Source organism: Pelecanus crispus, chromosome W, assembly GCF_030463565.1.
Source record: "Pelecanus crispus isolate bPelCri1 chromosome W, bPelCri1.pri, whole genome shotgun sequence".
Classification (NCBI taxonomy): domain Eukaryota; kingdom Metazoa; phylum Chordata; class Aves; order Pelecaniformes; family Pelecanidae; genus Pelecanus; species Pelecanus crispus.
The window spans coordinates 6,484,588-6,498,693 of record NC_134675.1 but is presented as its reverse complement, the minus strand read 5'-3'; the positions used below and the strand labels follow the sequence as shown (position 1 = coordinate 6,498,693).

Genomic DNA, 14,106 nt, shown 5'->3' with positions numbered 1-14,106 from the left:
GATCAGTCGCACCATGGCCTAGGACACATTGCGATGCCCTAATAAGCACCAGTTTTGGGGTGGTGTCACCGGGGACAACCAAGCTTTTGGGGCCCGGGCCCCCGAGGGTCTCACACGGGACACCAGGGCTTTCAGGGACCCCAGTCTGTCCCGGCAGGCCGGGCCTGGCGGGAAGGGGCCACCACACGGAGGGGACTCCTGAGCACAACCTGTGGCGTGGCGAGGCCAAGCCAAGGAGAGCACTCTCTCTCTGCTGCGCCGGGCCTCCCCAGCCGGGCCACCGGACCGGACCGGACCCGACCCCTCCGCCGCGCCCAACCAGACACTCCCGGCACGCACCCGGAAGCGCTTGCCGGGCCGTAGCGGAAGTGGGGCGGGTTCTGGCCTCTTTGGTGCTGGCGCCCGGAGAAGATGGTGAGTGCTGGGGCCCGGGCGCGGGATATCCGTTGTCATCTGTCGTCGCGCCGGGCTCTGTGGCCTGTTGGGCCGCGGACCTCGTACTGCTGTGGCCGGGCTCGGTGGCGGGATGGCGCTGCGGGGCGGCCGGAGTCTTGAGTCTGAGCCGGAGTCTTGAGTCTGAGCCGGAGCCGGAGCTGGAGTCTTGAGTCTGAGCCTGAGGGCCTGGCGGTGGGCGCCGCTCCTGGCCCGGGTGGGGGCGCGGGGCGTCTCGTCCTGGGCGGGGAGGCCGCGGTGGGGTGCAGGGTCGTGCTGCCGCCGGGGCCTCCTTCGGGGTCTCCTCCATGCTTGCTGCGGGCCTGGCCGGGCTGGTGCTCTCCCCGGGGATGAAGCAGCCTTTCAGATAACGTAGCAAAGAGAGGGTTTGGTCGCCAAAGCTTCTTGTGGTGAGTGTGCGGTTGATCTGCGTGAAATAAATACTTTTCCTCAGGAAAAAGCAGATTACTGTTTATCACTGATGAATTTGGGGGAGATGAGAAGGGAGTTGGAGAAGCCACTTGGTGGCTTCGTTTTATTTCAGCACTGGGCCGGGGGGGGGTGGGAATGGTGAAGAGAGGTAAGGAACTGATTTCAAAAGATAGAGGATACCTGTAGGTGAAACTGAGTTTGTGTTTCAGAGTTCAGTGTACCTCTGACATCTTTATTGGACTTTGTGAATTTGTGCATGTTTTTTAGAGGAGGTTATTATGCTTTGAGTTGTGTGACTTGCAAGTGCTAGTGATGTTTATAATGTGCAATGTCTTGAAATGTTTTTCAGACGAAGGGTACATCGTCATTTGGTAAGCGACGCAATAAGACACACACCTTGTGTCGTCGATGTGGATCCAAGGCATACCATCTGCAGAAATCTACCTGTGGGAAATGTGGTTACCCCGCTAAGCGTAAGAGAAAGTGTAAGTAACAGACTTGAGTTTAAAAACTTGTGTTTTAAAAACTTGTGCTATCTTTAATAGCCTAGCTTTTTTCCAACCAAGGAAGAATACTGTGACATCTTGCAGTGTTTGGAGCTTTTTTGAAATTAATACTGATTTAACTGTATTTCAGCTAACATGTGCAGTATTACTGCATAGAAATTGACTTAATTTATAATTTTTTCTTTTGCTTCTGTCAGATTGAATAGTTGTGCTATTCAAACGTACTGTGCAACTAATTATTTGGTACTGATAAGTAACAGTAACTTCTGTGTTCTAGATAACTGGAGTGCAAAGGCTAAAAGACGCAACACCACTGGTACTGGTCGCATGAGGCACCTGAAAAGGGTCTACCGTCGATTCAGGTATGACATTTTATTACAAACTAGTGTAATGTGAAACCTTGCATGGATTTCACTGAATTATAAAATTCATCATTCAAAGTTAACACTCTTATTTAGTACGCTTAATGTGGTATCGTCTTTCTTTTTAAATATATTGTGGAAATAAATGATGCCTTATATCTTCAAAGGAATATTCTGCCACTTATAAAAACCTCACTCACTGTTAATACATAGGATGTATAGCAAGCTCTGATGTTCTGTACTATCTACACTTAACAGAAACACAGAGGGTATTGTAATAAAATGCCCGCATTTGAAAAGGTATGCTTTGTGTAGCATTGCCTCTATTTGTGAGTCAGTGAAATTGCTGGTTGCACTGAAGTGTGGGTTTTTGTACGAGACAATTCTTGAAATGCATTCTAATCCCCTCTTGCCCACAAAAAAAGTTCAGGATTGAAATACTTCAGTAGTCACTCTAATTTGGAATTCAGTTAGCAGTAAGTAACTGTAACATTAGATTTGGAGTTACAGGTTTCTAAAATATGTTATAAAGCTTTGAGTTGTACTTACGAGGTACTGTACTGTTAAACTCATTAAGAATTTATTTTGTATGACCGCCATGGTCTAAAATGGAGCTCTGTAACTTCTGGCCTAATACACCAGAAAGCTGGATGAAAAATACCAAGCAATTCAAGAGTCTTTTCCTAAAAATGTAGACTGGATTTAATAGTGAAAAGTAGGAGTCTTTTAAATCCTGGACCTAGGTGTAGTTGAGGGATCCATTTATCTGGGGTTGTGGGGTTTTTGTTTTGTTTGGGGATTTTTTTGTGAGCGCAGTCTTTCTCAGCAGCAACCAGAAAATATCTTACGATATGCAACTGCAGCCTGATTTCCAACAAGTGTTACTGAAGCAGAAATGTCATATCCAAAATCAAGCTTGGGGCTGGCTCTTCTTTTGTCATGCCTGTCTTAATCTCTGGTTGGAGACATGGAGGATTTCTCTAAGAAGTTGATTTGCACTTCAGTACTAACAAATGTGAAATCTTTTGCTGAGTTGCTTAGTTGCTTAGGAACATAAAGGAGTGCCTTCAGTGGGTGTGCTGTATCTGATTCAGTCTTGCAGTGTTTACTCAGTTACTGAGATCTTCCTGTTTGAAGAAGTAAAATTTACTTCAGCAGAAGAGAGAGAAAACCATACTGCTTGTTCCAAACAGCTTGTCAATGATGTTTCTTATTAATAATGTCTGAACTCCATAGTGATTTCAGTGCATTACTGAGAGAAGCTGAAAAAAGCTGGTGAACTTGATCTAAAACATTACTTGTTAGAAAATAACCTGGAGCAGAAACCACCCTTTCAAAAAATGGTAACGATATTTCTACTTGTAGGAATGGATTCCGTGAGGGAACTACGCCGAAGCCCAAGAGAGCAGCTGTTGCAGCCTCCAGTTCATCATAAAGACTCATCTATTCGTTAAAATAAACGGTCTTATCCAGAAAATGTTACCTTTTATAAATGTTTTACTTCAGTGAAATACAGGATTTCTGAAAATACATATACTTACACACACAAATTCTTGATGGTATGCACTGAAGCAATTCATTAAAAATAATCCTTTAATTAACTTTTCATTTGATAGCAACTCCACCTTGAAAAGGATCATTATCTCTGTGCTGAACTTAAAAAGAGGCTTGTATGTGTTACTCAAAAGAACTCGCCTGCAAGAGAAATGGAATATTTGCACTATGGACTGAGTTTCATTGTACCCTAGCACGGAGAGTCAGAATTTATCTCAAAGATAGTAACTTGAATAATGGCTCTAAGTGCTGTTCTGGGAGGGAATAGTTTAAGAGGGATTCCCGGTCTTAGCCATTGTTCACTGTTCTGTGGCTGTGAAAGGCCTGCAAAAATATTGCCTATTCAGTGTGTCATTGCTTCTTGGGTAAAAAGAAACTCCCAAGTCTGGAGCACGCATACTGCAAGACATGAAGGGACTAAAGATCTGCTGTAGTTGAGACAGAAGTTACACAAATGGTCTGGGAAGGTCAGTGTGGAAAGTTGACACACAAATAGATTAGAGTTAATTATGCTGGGTGTAAACACTAACTAACTGGTAGTATGATACAGAAGTCAGTGACTTGGGGGTACATTTGAATTATAGAATCATTTAGGTTGGAAAAGACCCTTAAGATCATCGAGTCCAACTGTAAACCTAATGCTGCCAAGTCCACCACTAAACCGTGTCCTGAAGTGCCACATCTACATGTCTTTTAAATACCTCCAGGGATGGTGACTGAAACGCTTCCCTGGGCAGCCTGTTCCAATGCTTGACTACCCTTTCTGTGAAGAAACTTTTCCTAAAATCCAATCTAAACCTCCCCTGGCACAACTTGAGCCCATTTCCTCTCGTCCTATCGCTAACTACATGGGAGAAGAGACCAACACCCACCTCACTACAACCTCCTTTCAGGTAGCTGTAGAGAGCGATAAGGTCTCCCCTCAGCCTCCTCTTCTCCAGACTAAACAACCCCAGTGCCCTCAGCTGCTCCTCATAAGGCCTGTGCTCCAGACCCTTCACCAGCTTTGTTGCCCTTCTCTGAACATGCTCCAGCACCTCAATGTCTTTCTTGTAGTGAGGGGCCCTGTTGTGGTTTAGCCCCAGCCAGCAACTAAGCACCACGCAGCCGCTTGCTCACTCCCCCTACCCCGATGGGATGGGGGAGAGAATCAGAGGAGTAAGAGTGAGAAACACTCCTGGGTTGAGATAAGAACAGTTTAATAATTGAAATAAAGTAAAATGGTAATGATAATAATAACAATATAATGATTATAATAACAATAACAATATACAAAGCAAGTGATGCACAATGCAATTGCTCACCACCCCCCGACCGATACCCAGACAGTTCCCGAGCAGCGATTGCTGCTCCCCGGCCAACCCCCCCAGTTTATATACTGAGCATGATGTCATATGGTATGGAATAGCCCTTTGGTCAGTTTGGATCAACTATTCTGGCTGTGCCCCCTCCCAGTTTCTTATGCAACTGGCAGAGCCTGGGAAGCTGAAAAGTCCTTGACTAGCATAAGCAGTACTCAGCAACAACTAAAAACATCAGCGTGTTATTAGCATTCTTCTCCTACTAAATCCAAAACACAGCACTATTCCAGCTACTAGGAAGAAAATTAACTCTATCCCAGCCGTAACCAGGACAGGCCCAAAACTGGACACAGTATTCCAGGTGCGGCCCCACCAGTGCCCAGTACAGGGGGACAATCGCCTCCCTGCTCCTGCTGGCCACACTATTCCTGAGACAAGTCAGGATGCTGTTGGCCTTGTTGGCCACCTGGGCACACTGCTGGCTCATGTTCAGCCAGCTGTTGACCAGCACCCCCAGGTCCTTTTCAGCCAGGCAGCTTTCCAGCCACTCCTCCCCAAGCCTGTAGCGTTGCATGGGGTTGTTGTGACCCAAGTGCAGGACCGGGCACTTGGCCTTGTTGAACCTCATACAGTTGGCCTCGGCCCATTGATCCAGCCTGTCCAGATCCCTCTGCAGGGCCTTTCTACCCTCGAGCAGATGAACACTGCCACCCAATTTGGTGTCATCTGCAAACTTACTTAGGGTGCACTCGATCCCCTCATCCAGATCATTGATAAAGATATTAAACAAGGCTGGCCCCAAAACAGAGCCCTGGGGAACACCGCTCGTGACCAGCCACCAACTGGATTTAACTCCATTCAGAACTCTTTGGGCCTGGCCACCCAACCAGTTTTTTACCCAGCAAAGAGTATGCCCGTCCAAAGCATGAGCAGCCAGGTTCTCCAGGAGAATGCTGTGGGAAACGATGTCAAAGGCTTTACTAAAGTCCAGGTAGACAACATCCACAGCCTTTCCCTCATCCACTAAGTGGGTCACCTTGTCATAGAAGGAGATCAGGTTAATCAAGCAGGACCTGCCTTTCATAAACCCATGCTGGCTGGGCCTGATCACCTGGTTGTCCTGTACATGCTGCGTGATGGCACTCAGGATGATCTGCTCCATAACCTTCCCCAGCACCGAGGTCAGACTGACAGGCCTGTAGTTCCCTGGGTCCTCCTTCTGGCCCTTCTTGTAGATGGGCGTCACATTTGCTAACCTCCAGTCAACTGGGACTTCCCCGGTTAGCCAGGACTGCTGATAGATGATGGAAAGTGGCTTGGTGAGCACTTCCACCAGCTCCCTCAGTACCCTTGGGTGGACCCCATCCAGCCCCATAGACTTGTGTGTGTGTCTAAGTGGTATAGCAGGTCGCTAACCATTTCCCCTTGGATTATGGGGGCTTCATTCTGCTCCCTGTCCCTGTCTTCCAGCTCAGGGGGCTGGGTACCCCAAGAACAACTGGTCTTACTATTAAAGACCGAGGCAAAGAAGGCATTAAGTACCTCAGCCTTTTCCTCATCCTTTGTCACTATGTTTCCCCCTGCATCAAATAAAGGATGGAGATTCTCCTTAGCCCTCCTTTTGTTGTTAATGTATTTATAGAAACATTTTTACTTGTCTTTTACAGCAGTAGCCAGATTAAATTCTAGTTGGGCTTTGGCCCTTCTAATTTTCTCCCTGCATAACCTCACGACATCCTTGTAGTCCTCCTGAGTTGCCTGCCCCTCCTTCCAAAGGTCATAAACTCTCCTTTTTTTCCTGAGTTCCAGCCAAAGCTCTCTCTTCAGCCAGGCTGGTCTTCCCTGTCGGCTTGCCATTCGGCACATGGGGATGGCCTGCTCCTGCGCCTCTAAGATTTCGCTCTTGAAGAAGGCCCAGCCTTCCTGGACCCCTTTGCCCTTCAGGACTGCCTCCCAAAGGACTCTGTCAACCAGTCTCCTAAACAGGCCAAAGTCTGCCCTCCAGAAGTCCAAGGTAGCAGTTCTGCTGACCCCCTGTCCCTACTTCTCCGAGAATCGAAAACTATCATTTCATGATCACTGTGCCCAAGACAGCCTGCAACGACACATCACCCACAAGTCCTTCTCTGTTTGCAAACAACACGTCCAGCGGGGCACCTTCCCTAGTTGGCTCACTCACCAGCTGTGTCAGGAAGTTATCTTCCACACACTCCAGGAACCTCCTAGACTGTTTCTTCTCTGCTGTATTGTATTTCCAGCAGACATCTGGTAAGTTGAAGTCCCCCATGAGAACAAGGGCTAGTGATTGTGAGACTTCTCCCAGCTGCTTATAGAATATTTCATCTGCGATGAATCATTATGGATTGATACCTGATAAACTTGCACCCTATGTGGTGTGTTACTGGGTCACTCAGCTGTCTCTCAAGCTCAGCTTTAAAAAAAGTGATCATAAGATGCTGTTATGAAAGTTTTGGGAATTTAGAAGATAGTAATCACTGCAAGGGTTTAGAGGATTTTCAGATGCCTTGAAGAGAAAATACTTAAAAAAACAAACCACCAAAAACTTGTTACTTTAAGCTTCTGAGGCTGTTCTATGATTCCTTTGGTTTCATCATGAATTTCCAGAACTAGCATACTGCTTTGTCAGTACTGAAGGATCAGCAGTCAACAAATATATCAGCTTGTGCAAATCACTGAAGAAATTTTCAGCCAGGTTTGAAATTGGCATGCTCCTGACTGCACTTTCTTATATTTTAAATGAAGTATAGTTAATGCTTTTGGATAATTGAGTGTATCTACTTAGGCTGTTTCTAAACAAAAAGAGAAATCTTGCCCTGCTGTTCTCTTAGCATGTAACAAATATACTGTACTCACTCTGCTTTCAATTGGTCCTCCTGAGAGAGTCTGAAAGTAAGTGGTGTTGAAGCTCTTAAATTAAAAATACATTTTGCACATATCACACATCTATGTATTCACAGGGCTCAGGAGTGCATCTAAAATGTGTTTTTTGATGATATACTGGGAAACAAATGTAGGAAGAAGTAATCATAAATGTTTGTTTTGTTACTCTCAGAGTGAGAATAACCCCTCAGAGCATCTTAAAACAGGTCAGCAAGGCATAAGGGCTTGTTGAACAATGGTACAGTTGGACAGTGGTACGGCAGGTATTCTGACTATGGGTGGGAATGAAAGCCTTTGCTTTGCAAAGTCTTATATGATGTTTTTTGTGTAACGTGGGATTTTTGTTTTGAGCGGCCTGTTACACTGACCCACAAACATGATATAATACTGCAAAGGCAAGTGCTTAGCTATTTGCTGCTGCTGCCTGTTAGCTCCTCAGCATGAATTATATTATGCTGTACCATGCTCCTGAAAAACAAGCATTTGTATAATATACAACATATCAAGGTAATAGCAATTGAAACTTGCAGTGGCTTGCAGTAACTTTGAAAACTTACAAACTTCATTTCAGGGGGAATTTTACCTACAGCAAGAATGAATTTTATGTACAAGCAGTTTGACAGCCACTGCATTTTCAACTATTTTAAAATTCTTGGTGAGGGGCAGGAAATCAGTTAATTTGGGTTATGTTAAACCTATGCAGAAGAGCTCAGGTAGTTCACCATTACATGTCAGTCATAGTTGGACTAAAAGCTTTACTGGATATAGATTCTGAAGCGCTTCGGTTTTTTGTAGTGTTTTCTTAAATGTTGAAAGCTAGACTGCCTCGATGGTTTTTCAGTATATAAATAATCTTTTGTTGAGATCTTGTTATAATAATCTTAACTCAAGGGTTATCACTAAGAATTGAACCTCTGCACAGTGTTGACTGGTAGTTTAGATCAGCCCCTTTATGTATAGAACTATTACCATACACAGTCTGTAATATGTTTGATTTTTGCATTCTTCAGACTGATACATATTGCACAGTTAATCCAAGAGACCATTAGATGGTACAGTCTAAATTATATCAGAAATTATTACATTTCATATCCAGTGTAGCAAGTCTCACTTTTTAGACAAAAGTGTATCAGATTAAGGTTTCTCAAAGGCAGAGAGGTGTTGTTCAAGTGATTGTGGTGGTGGAAGATTGATCAGATTTGGTGTGTCTAGCTCCAAAAGTGTAACTGCATGACAGAGTTTAAAAAAAAAAAAAAAGGATCCTCATCAGCTTGACTTGAGGGTTAGAGCTTTTCTTCAGTCTCAACCTTGTAAGTGGGAATTCTGCTTATTGCCATGAAGCAGTATTTCATCTGTGTTGGTGTGGTGGGTTGACTGTGGCTAGACACCAGGTGCCCACCAAGCCACTCTATCACTCCCCCTCCTCAGCTGGACAGGGGAGGGAAAATATAACAAAAGGCTTGTGGGACGAGATAAGGACAGGGAGATCACTCAGCAATTACCGTCATGGGCAAAACAGACTCGACTTGGGGAAAATTAATTTAATTTACTACCAATCAAATCAGAGTAGGATAATGAGAAATAAAACCAAATCTTAAAAACACCTTCCCCCCACCCCTCTCTTCTTCCCAGACTCAACTTCACTCCAGAATTGCAGTCAGTTCATCACACACTGTTTCTGCTGCTCCTTCCTCCTAAGGGGGAGGACTCCTCACACTCTTCCCCTGCTCCAGCATGGGGTCCCTCCCACGGGAGACAGTCCTCCACAAACTTCTCCAACATGAGTCCTTCCCACGGGCTACAGTTCTTCACAAACTGCTCCAGCATGGGTCCCCCCCAGAGTCACAAGTCCTGCCAGCGTGGGCTCCTCTCTCTCCACAGGGTCACAGGTCCTGCCAGGAGCCTGCTCCAGCATGGGCTTCCCATGGTGTCACAGCCTACTTCGGGCGCATCCACCTGCTCTGGCATGAGGTCCTCCACGGGCTGCAGGTGGATATCGGCTCTGGCGTGGGGTCCTCCATGGGCTGCAGGGGGACAGCCTGCCTCACCATGGTCTTCACCACGGGCTGCAGGGGCATCTCTGCTCCGGTTCCTGGAGCACCTCCTCCCCCTCCTTCTTCACTGACCTTGGTGTCTGCAGAGTTGTTCCTCTCACATATTCTCACTCCTCTCTTCTGACTGCTGCTGGTGGTGTACAGTTTGGTTTTTCCCCCCCTTCTTAAATATGTTATCACAGAGGCGCTACCACTGTTGCTGATTGGCTCAGCCTTGGCCAGCAGTGGGTCCATTTTGGAGCTGTCTGGCATTGGCTCTGTCGGACATAGGGGAAGCTTCTAGCATCTTCTCACAGAAGCCACCCCTGTAGCCCCCCTGCTACCAAAACCTTACCACACAAACCCAATACAGTTGGTTCATATTGAACGGATGACAAGACCTAACACAGCTGTTCAATGCATAGCGAGCCATAGGTATCAGGCAACTAACCAGAGAGTTACTTGTCCTGGTTTCGGCTGGGATAGAGTTAATTTTCTTCCTAGTAGCAGGCACAGTGCTGTGTTTTGGATTTAGTAGGAGAAGAATGTTGATAACACACTGATGTTTTTAGTTGTTGCTGAGTACTGCTTATGCTAGTCAAGGACTTTTCAGCTTCCCATGCTCTGCCAGGTACACAAGAAGCTGGGAGGGGGCACAGCCAGAATAGTTGATCCAAACTGACCAAAGGGCTATTCCATACCATGTGATGTCATGCTCAGTATAGAAACTGGGGGGGGGTTGGCCGGGGAGCAGCGATCGCTGCTCGGGAACTGTCTGGGTATCGGTCGTCGGGTGGTGAGCAATTGCATTGTGCATCACTTGCTTTGTATATTATTATTACTATTATTATTATATTGTTATTATTATTATTTTACTTTATTTTATTTCAACTATTAAACTGTTCTTATCTCAACCCAGGAGTGTTTCTCACTCTTGCTCCTCCGATTCTCTCCCCCATCCCATTGGGGTAGGAGGAGTGAGCGAGCGGCTGCATGGTGCTTAGTTGCTGGCTGGGGCTAAACCACGACATTACTTTAAATCCAGAGTTCTGGGTTTATAGTAGAGTGGGGTTTTTTTGTGGTTTTTTTTTCTTTTTTTTCTTATGTATGGGCTATTGAGGGTAAGAAAGAACAAATGCCTATACCAGTACTAATGGTTGTATGTTGCAGTTAATAAAACTAATGCAGTCTCTCAAAGGTAATTTAGACTTCTAGTACCATTGTACTTCCTGCAAAGACATGTAAATAACAGTACCTGCTTTAGGTAGGTTGTGTGTGTGAACTAGCAAACCCAATGGGGTGAATGAGCTACACCTCTATCAGTGTGAGATTGTTGACTCCACAGCAGGAACAGCTGAACGAGGTGTTTCACACTTTCTTACCCCTAGCTGTTTCTACCATCCAATGTGCTAGCATAAAGTGGTGCTAATTTCACTTTACCTATGAGTTGAGATTAACTCCTCTATTGCTGTAGTATAGAGATCAGTCTAGCTACTTTCTCCACAATGATGCAAGCAAACAAAACCCACTAGATTTTTGTGACCCCTGGAAAGGGGAGAGGTGGGATATGTCATGGGATGCTCTAAGAAGAAAATGTTGGGGGAAGAAGGGTGTTAGTCACTTTTCCTCATGAATTTACATGAAAAAGATTCATGATTTGATTCATGACAATGATTTGAAGACCTCTCCTAAGAGTAAGTTACTTTCCTATACACAGCCATAACTACTAGACTAGATTCTTAAGCTTCTCTGCTCTATTAAAATTTGATTCAGAGCCCTAAATGAGAACCTTTGAGGTCTTGGCCTTACACTATAAATGTGGAGGCTTTTTTACTCAAAATATCAAATAACTTGATTAAGTGATGCTGTTTGTTTTACTCAGAATGTGTATAAACTCCCCCACCTCATGGGGCAGTTGGCATAGGCTGCGTTCATAAAAACATGTAGATAAAGGAAGGAAAATTCCAACTTAAATATGGTTTTTTAGGTGTTTCATGAGGTAAACAGGTTAATGAACATGTTAAGGCAGCAGTCCTCAATACAGGTTGTGGGCAAGCTGGCAAAAATGCAATTTGATCATGGAAACAAAGTCATATTTCTTGACTAATGGGGAGATCAAAGTTCCAGGGCTTTCCAGAGAGCACTGCTTTCTTAGTAGTGTCATCTCTTGGGTGCCAGCAAACTGGGGACTATGCTTTCTGATAAGATATTTTATATGTAGGTAATACAGATCTTATATTTATTTATAGGGAAAGATGCTAGAGGACAAAGGACAGAATTTTCCAGTTGCAGTAAAGCTGGGATAAATAATGCATTTAATCCTGGGGGTTTTTTTATGGTAAACTTACCTAATGATCCTCTAATGGTGTATATGCAAAATAATAATTAGCTGAACTTAGTACAAATCTTTGCCTATTTGATTGCTACTGTTAAACTGTGGTATGCAAAGGGACCGGTGTACTGTAGTCATGGCACAAGGTACAGTATGTTGCCTACTGTATCAGTAAATACCACTGCAACTGTTTCAAGCGATCACTGTTGCAGTTGTTGCAATACTGCACTGAAGCAGCAAAATGTTACCAGATAGGAGTTACAAAAGAGGAAGTGAGACTAAGATTTTTGGGATGCCACGTCTTCAAGAACAGGACAGGTGTTTGAAAGCACATCTGAAATCGCTGGTTACTACCCTGACTATAACACTCTCCCTCTTCCACATATAATGAGGAAAGACCATAAAAGGAACACAAGAACACATTAACACATGAAAGCTCATACACTTTGCAATAGAACAATGAATCAGAACTTGTAAAAATCCATAAGCACCTTCTAGAAAGTATGAAAAGGAGAATCTTGATGAAGCAAAAGGGGCCACAAAAGGGAATGGACCTGTTAAAACAGAAAGCATGTTGCCTATTGGGTGATGCTCCAAGGAGAAAATGGTGAATAAATAGCTAGCTAATGTGCATGGACCAATATATAATTTATTTTTCAGTTTGCCAAAGCAGCTAAATCAAATCAGTGTGTAGTACTAAACTGTAGATCCTAAGTATGTATTTTTAAAAGTACACTGCTTTTCCTACAATGTTACACATTAGCCTTTCCACAAAGCCATAGATAGGATCCTATACAGAATGTAAGCGTTTAGATACTTTAGATGAGTGCTGAAATGCTTGAGACATTAGACACGGCCTCTACCTTGGAGCCAGTGCCCCTTGCTAAGTACTCTTATAGAGATACTTCAACTTTACCTTTCTTCTGTACTGGACTTAACCCAGCCAGTCTACAATAGCCTGGAGGAAGGCAAGAGCAATCACTGACCAGTTGATGGGGCTGTATCTTGCCTGAGTATTAGGTCACTTTGTTTTGTAAATACAAGCATTTTACAGGAAGATGAAGGGAGAAAAAGAAAAGGGAAAAAATAAAAGCAAAACTCAAACCCTGATTCCCATCTGACTGTGATAATGTACTTCCCCAACAGATCAATAACTGAAGAAAAAAATGTTAGTGGTCTCAGCTTGTATTTTGTTTTTACTAACAGTAAGCAATAACATGGGAAAAAGCCCATGCAGCCTTGCATGCCTTGATACGTTTGTTATGGACTAGGGCCTATAAAGGTCTGACCTCTCTTTAGAATTTGAAATGTAATTAATCACCGGAATCCTGTCATCTGCTCAGGTACACTTATAGGAACTGTTTTCAGCTATTTTATCAAATAGGTGCATTCTTACTATATATTCCCCATATATCCTGGAAATACTGGTAGACTATTTCAGGCTTTTTTGCTGACTCAAGTAGTTGCAGATGGTCCCAGCTATCACTTGGTTCAAACACATCCTATTGAGCAGCATTAAACTCCTGGAACTGAACTTTTGTTTTTATTTACATGCTTGGTTTTGTATTTCTGTGGCTTCTATCAACTGTTCTTGGTTCTATCTTGTGTGGTTTCTTCAAGGGCACCACTGGAGGTTTCTCAGATATGAATCTACTAACTGACCTTCTACAGAAAACATTTTCAATAAAACAATGTCTGGCCCTGATGCTTACTATTTTTCTGCTGTGGGATATGGGAGACAGAGCATTGGTGGATAAAATATGCCACAAAGTAAAAAGTTGGTGAGTTTATGTTAGCCAATGTCAAATACCTTTTAATGTTACCATTTTTAAAGCTAAGGCCTCATTTTATTTTAGAATTGAAATTTAAGTAATTTTCCTGGTTTCAGCTGGGACAGAGTTAATTTTCTTCCTAGTAGCTGGCATAGTGCTGTGTTTTGGATTTAGTAGGAGAAGAATGCTGATAACACACTGATGTTTTAGTTGCTGAGTAGTGCTTATGCTAGTCAAGGACTTTTCAGCTTCCCATGCTCTGCCAGGTGCACAAGAAGCTGGGAGGGGGCACAGCCAGAACAGCTGACCCAAACTGACCAAAGGGCTATTCCATACCATATGACACCATGCTCAGTATAGAAACTGGGGGGAGTTGGCCGGGGAGCAGCGATTGCTACTCAGGGACTGGTCGGCGGGTGGTGAGCAATTGCATTGTGCATCACTTGTTTTGTATATTCTTTTATTCATTATTATTATTATT

At 44.0% G+C, this 14,106-nt stretch overlaps 1 protein-coding gene and 1 non-coding gene across 2 annotated transcripts; both read left to right on the top strand.

The window, feature by feature from the left end:
- The first annotated feature begins 999 nt into the window (after positions 1-999).
- Positions 1,000-3,167, top strand: LOC142596577 (large ribosomal subunit protein eL37-like). The gene is made up of 5 exons (XM_075725758.1): positions 1,000-1,012; positions 1,132-1,136; positions 1,214-1,349; positions 1,648-1,732; positions 3,098-3,167. Exons 1-5 carry the CDS (start codon positions 1,000-1,002, stop codon positions 3,165-3,167), a joined length of 309 nt encoding a protein of 102 aa, XP_075581873.1.
- LOC142596590 (small nucleolar RNA SNORD72) lies at positions 2,924-2,996 on the top strand. Its single transcript, XR_012831839.1, has one exon. It is a non-coding gene; the product is annotated as a small nucleolar RNA SNORD72 (small nucleolar RNA).
- Positions 3,168-14,106: the final 10,939 nt, after the last annotated feature.

Coding starts and splice junctions, on each gene's coding strand:
- LOC142596577 (XM_075725758.1), top strand. Junction 1,350..1,647: donor CGCTAAGCGTAAGAGAAAGT/GTAAGTAACAGA, acceptor TCTGTGTTCTAG/ATAACTGGAGTGCAAAGGCT. Junction 1,733..3,097: donor AGGGTCTACCGTCGATTCAG/GTATGACATTTT, acceptor TTCTACTTGTAG/GAATGGATTCCGTGAGGGAA.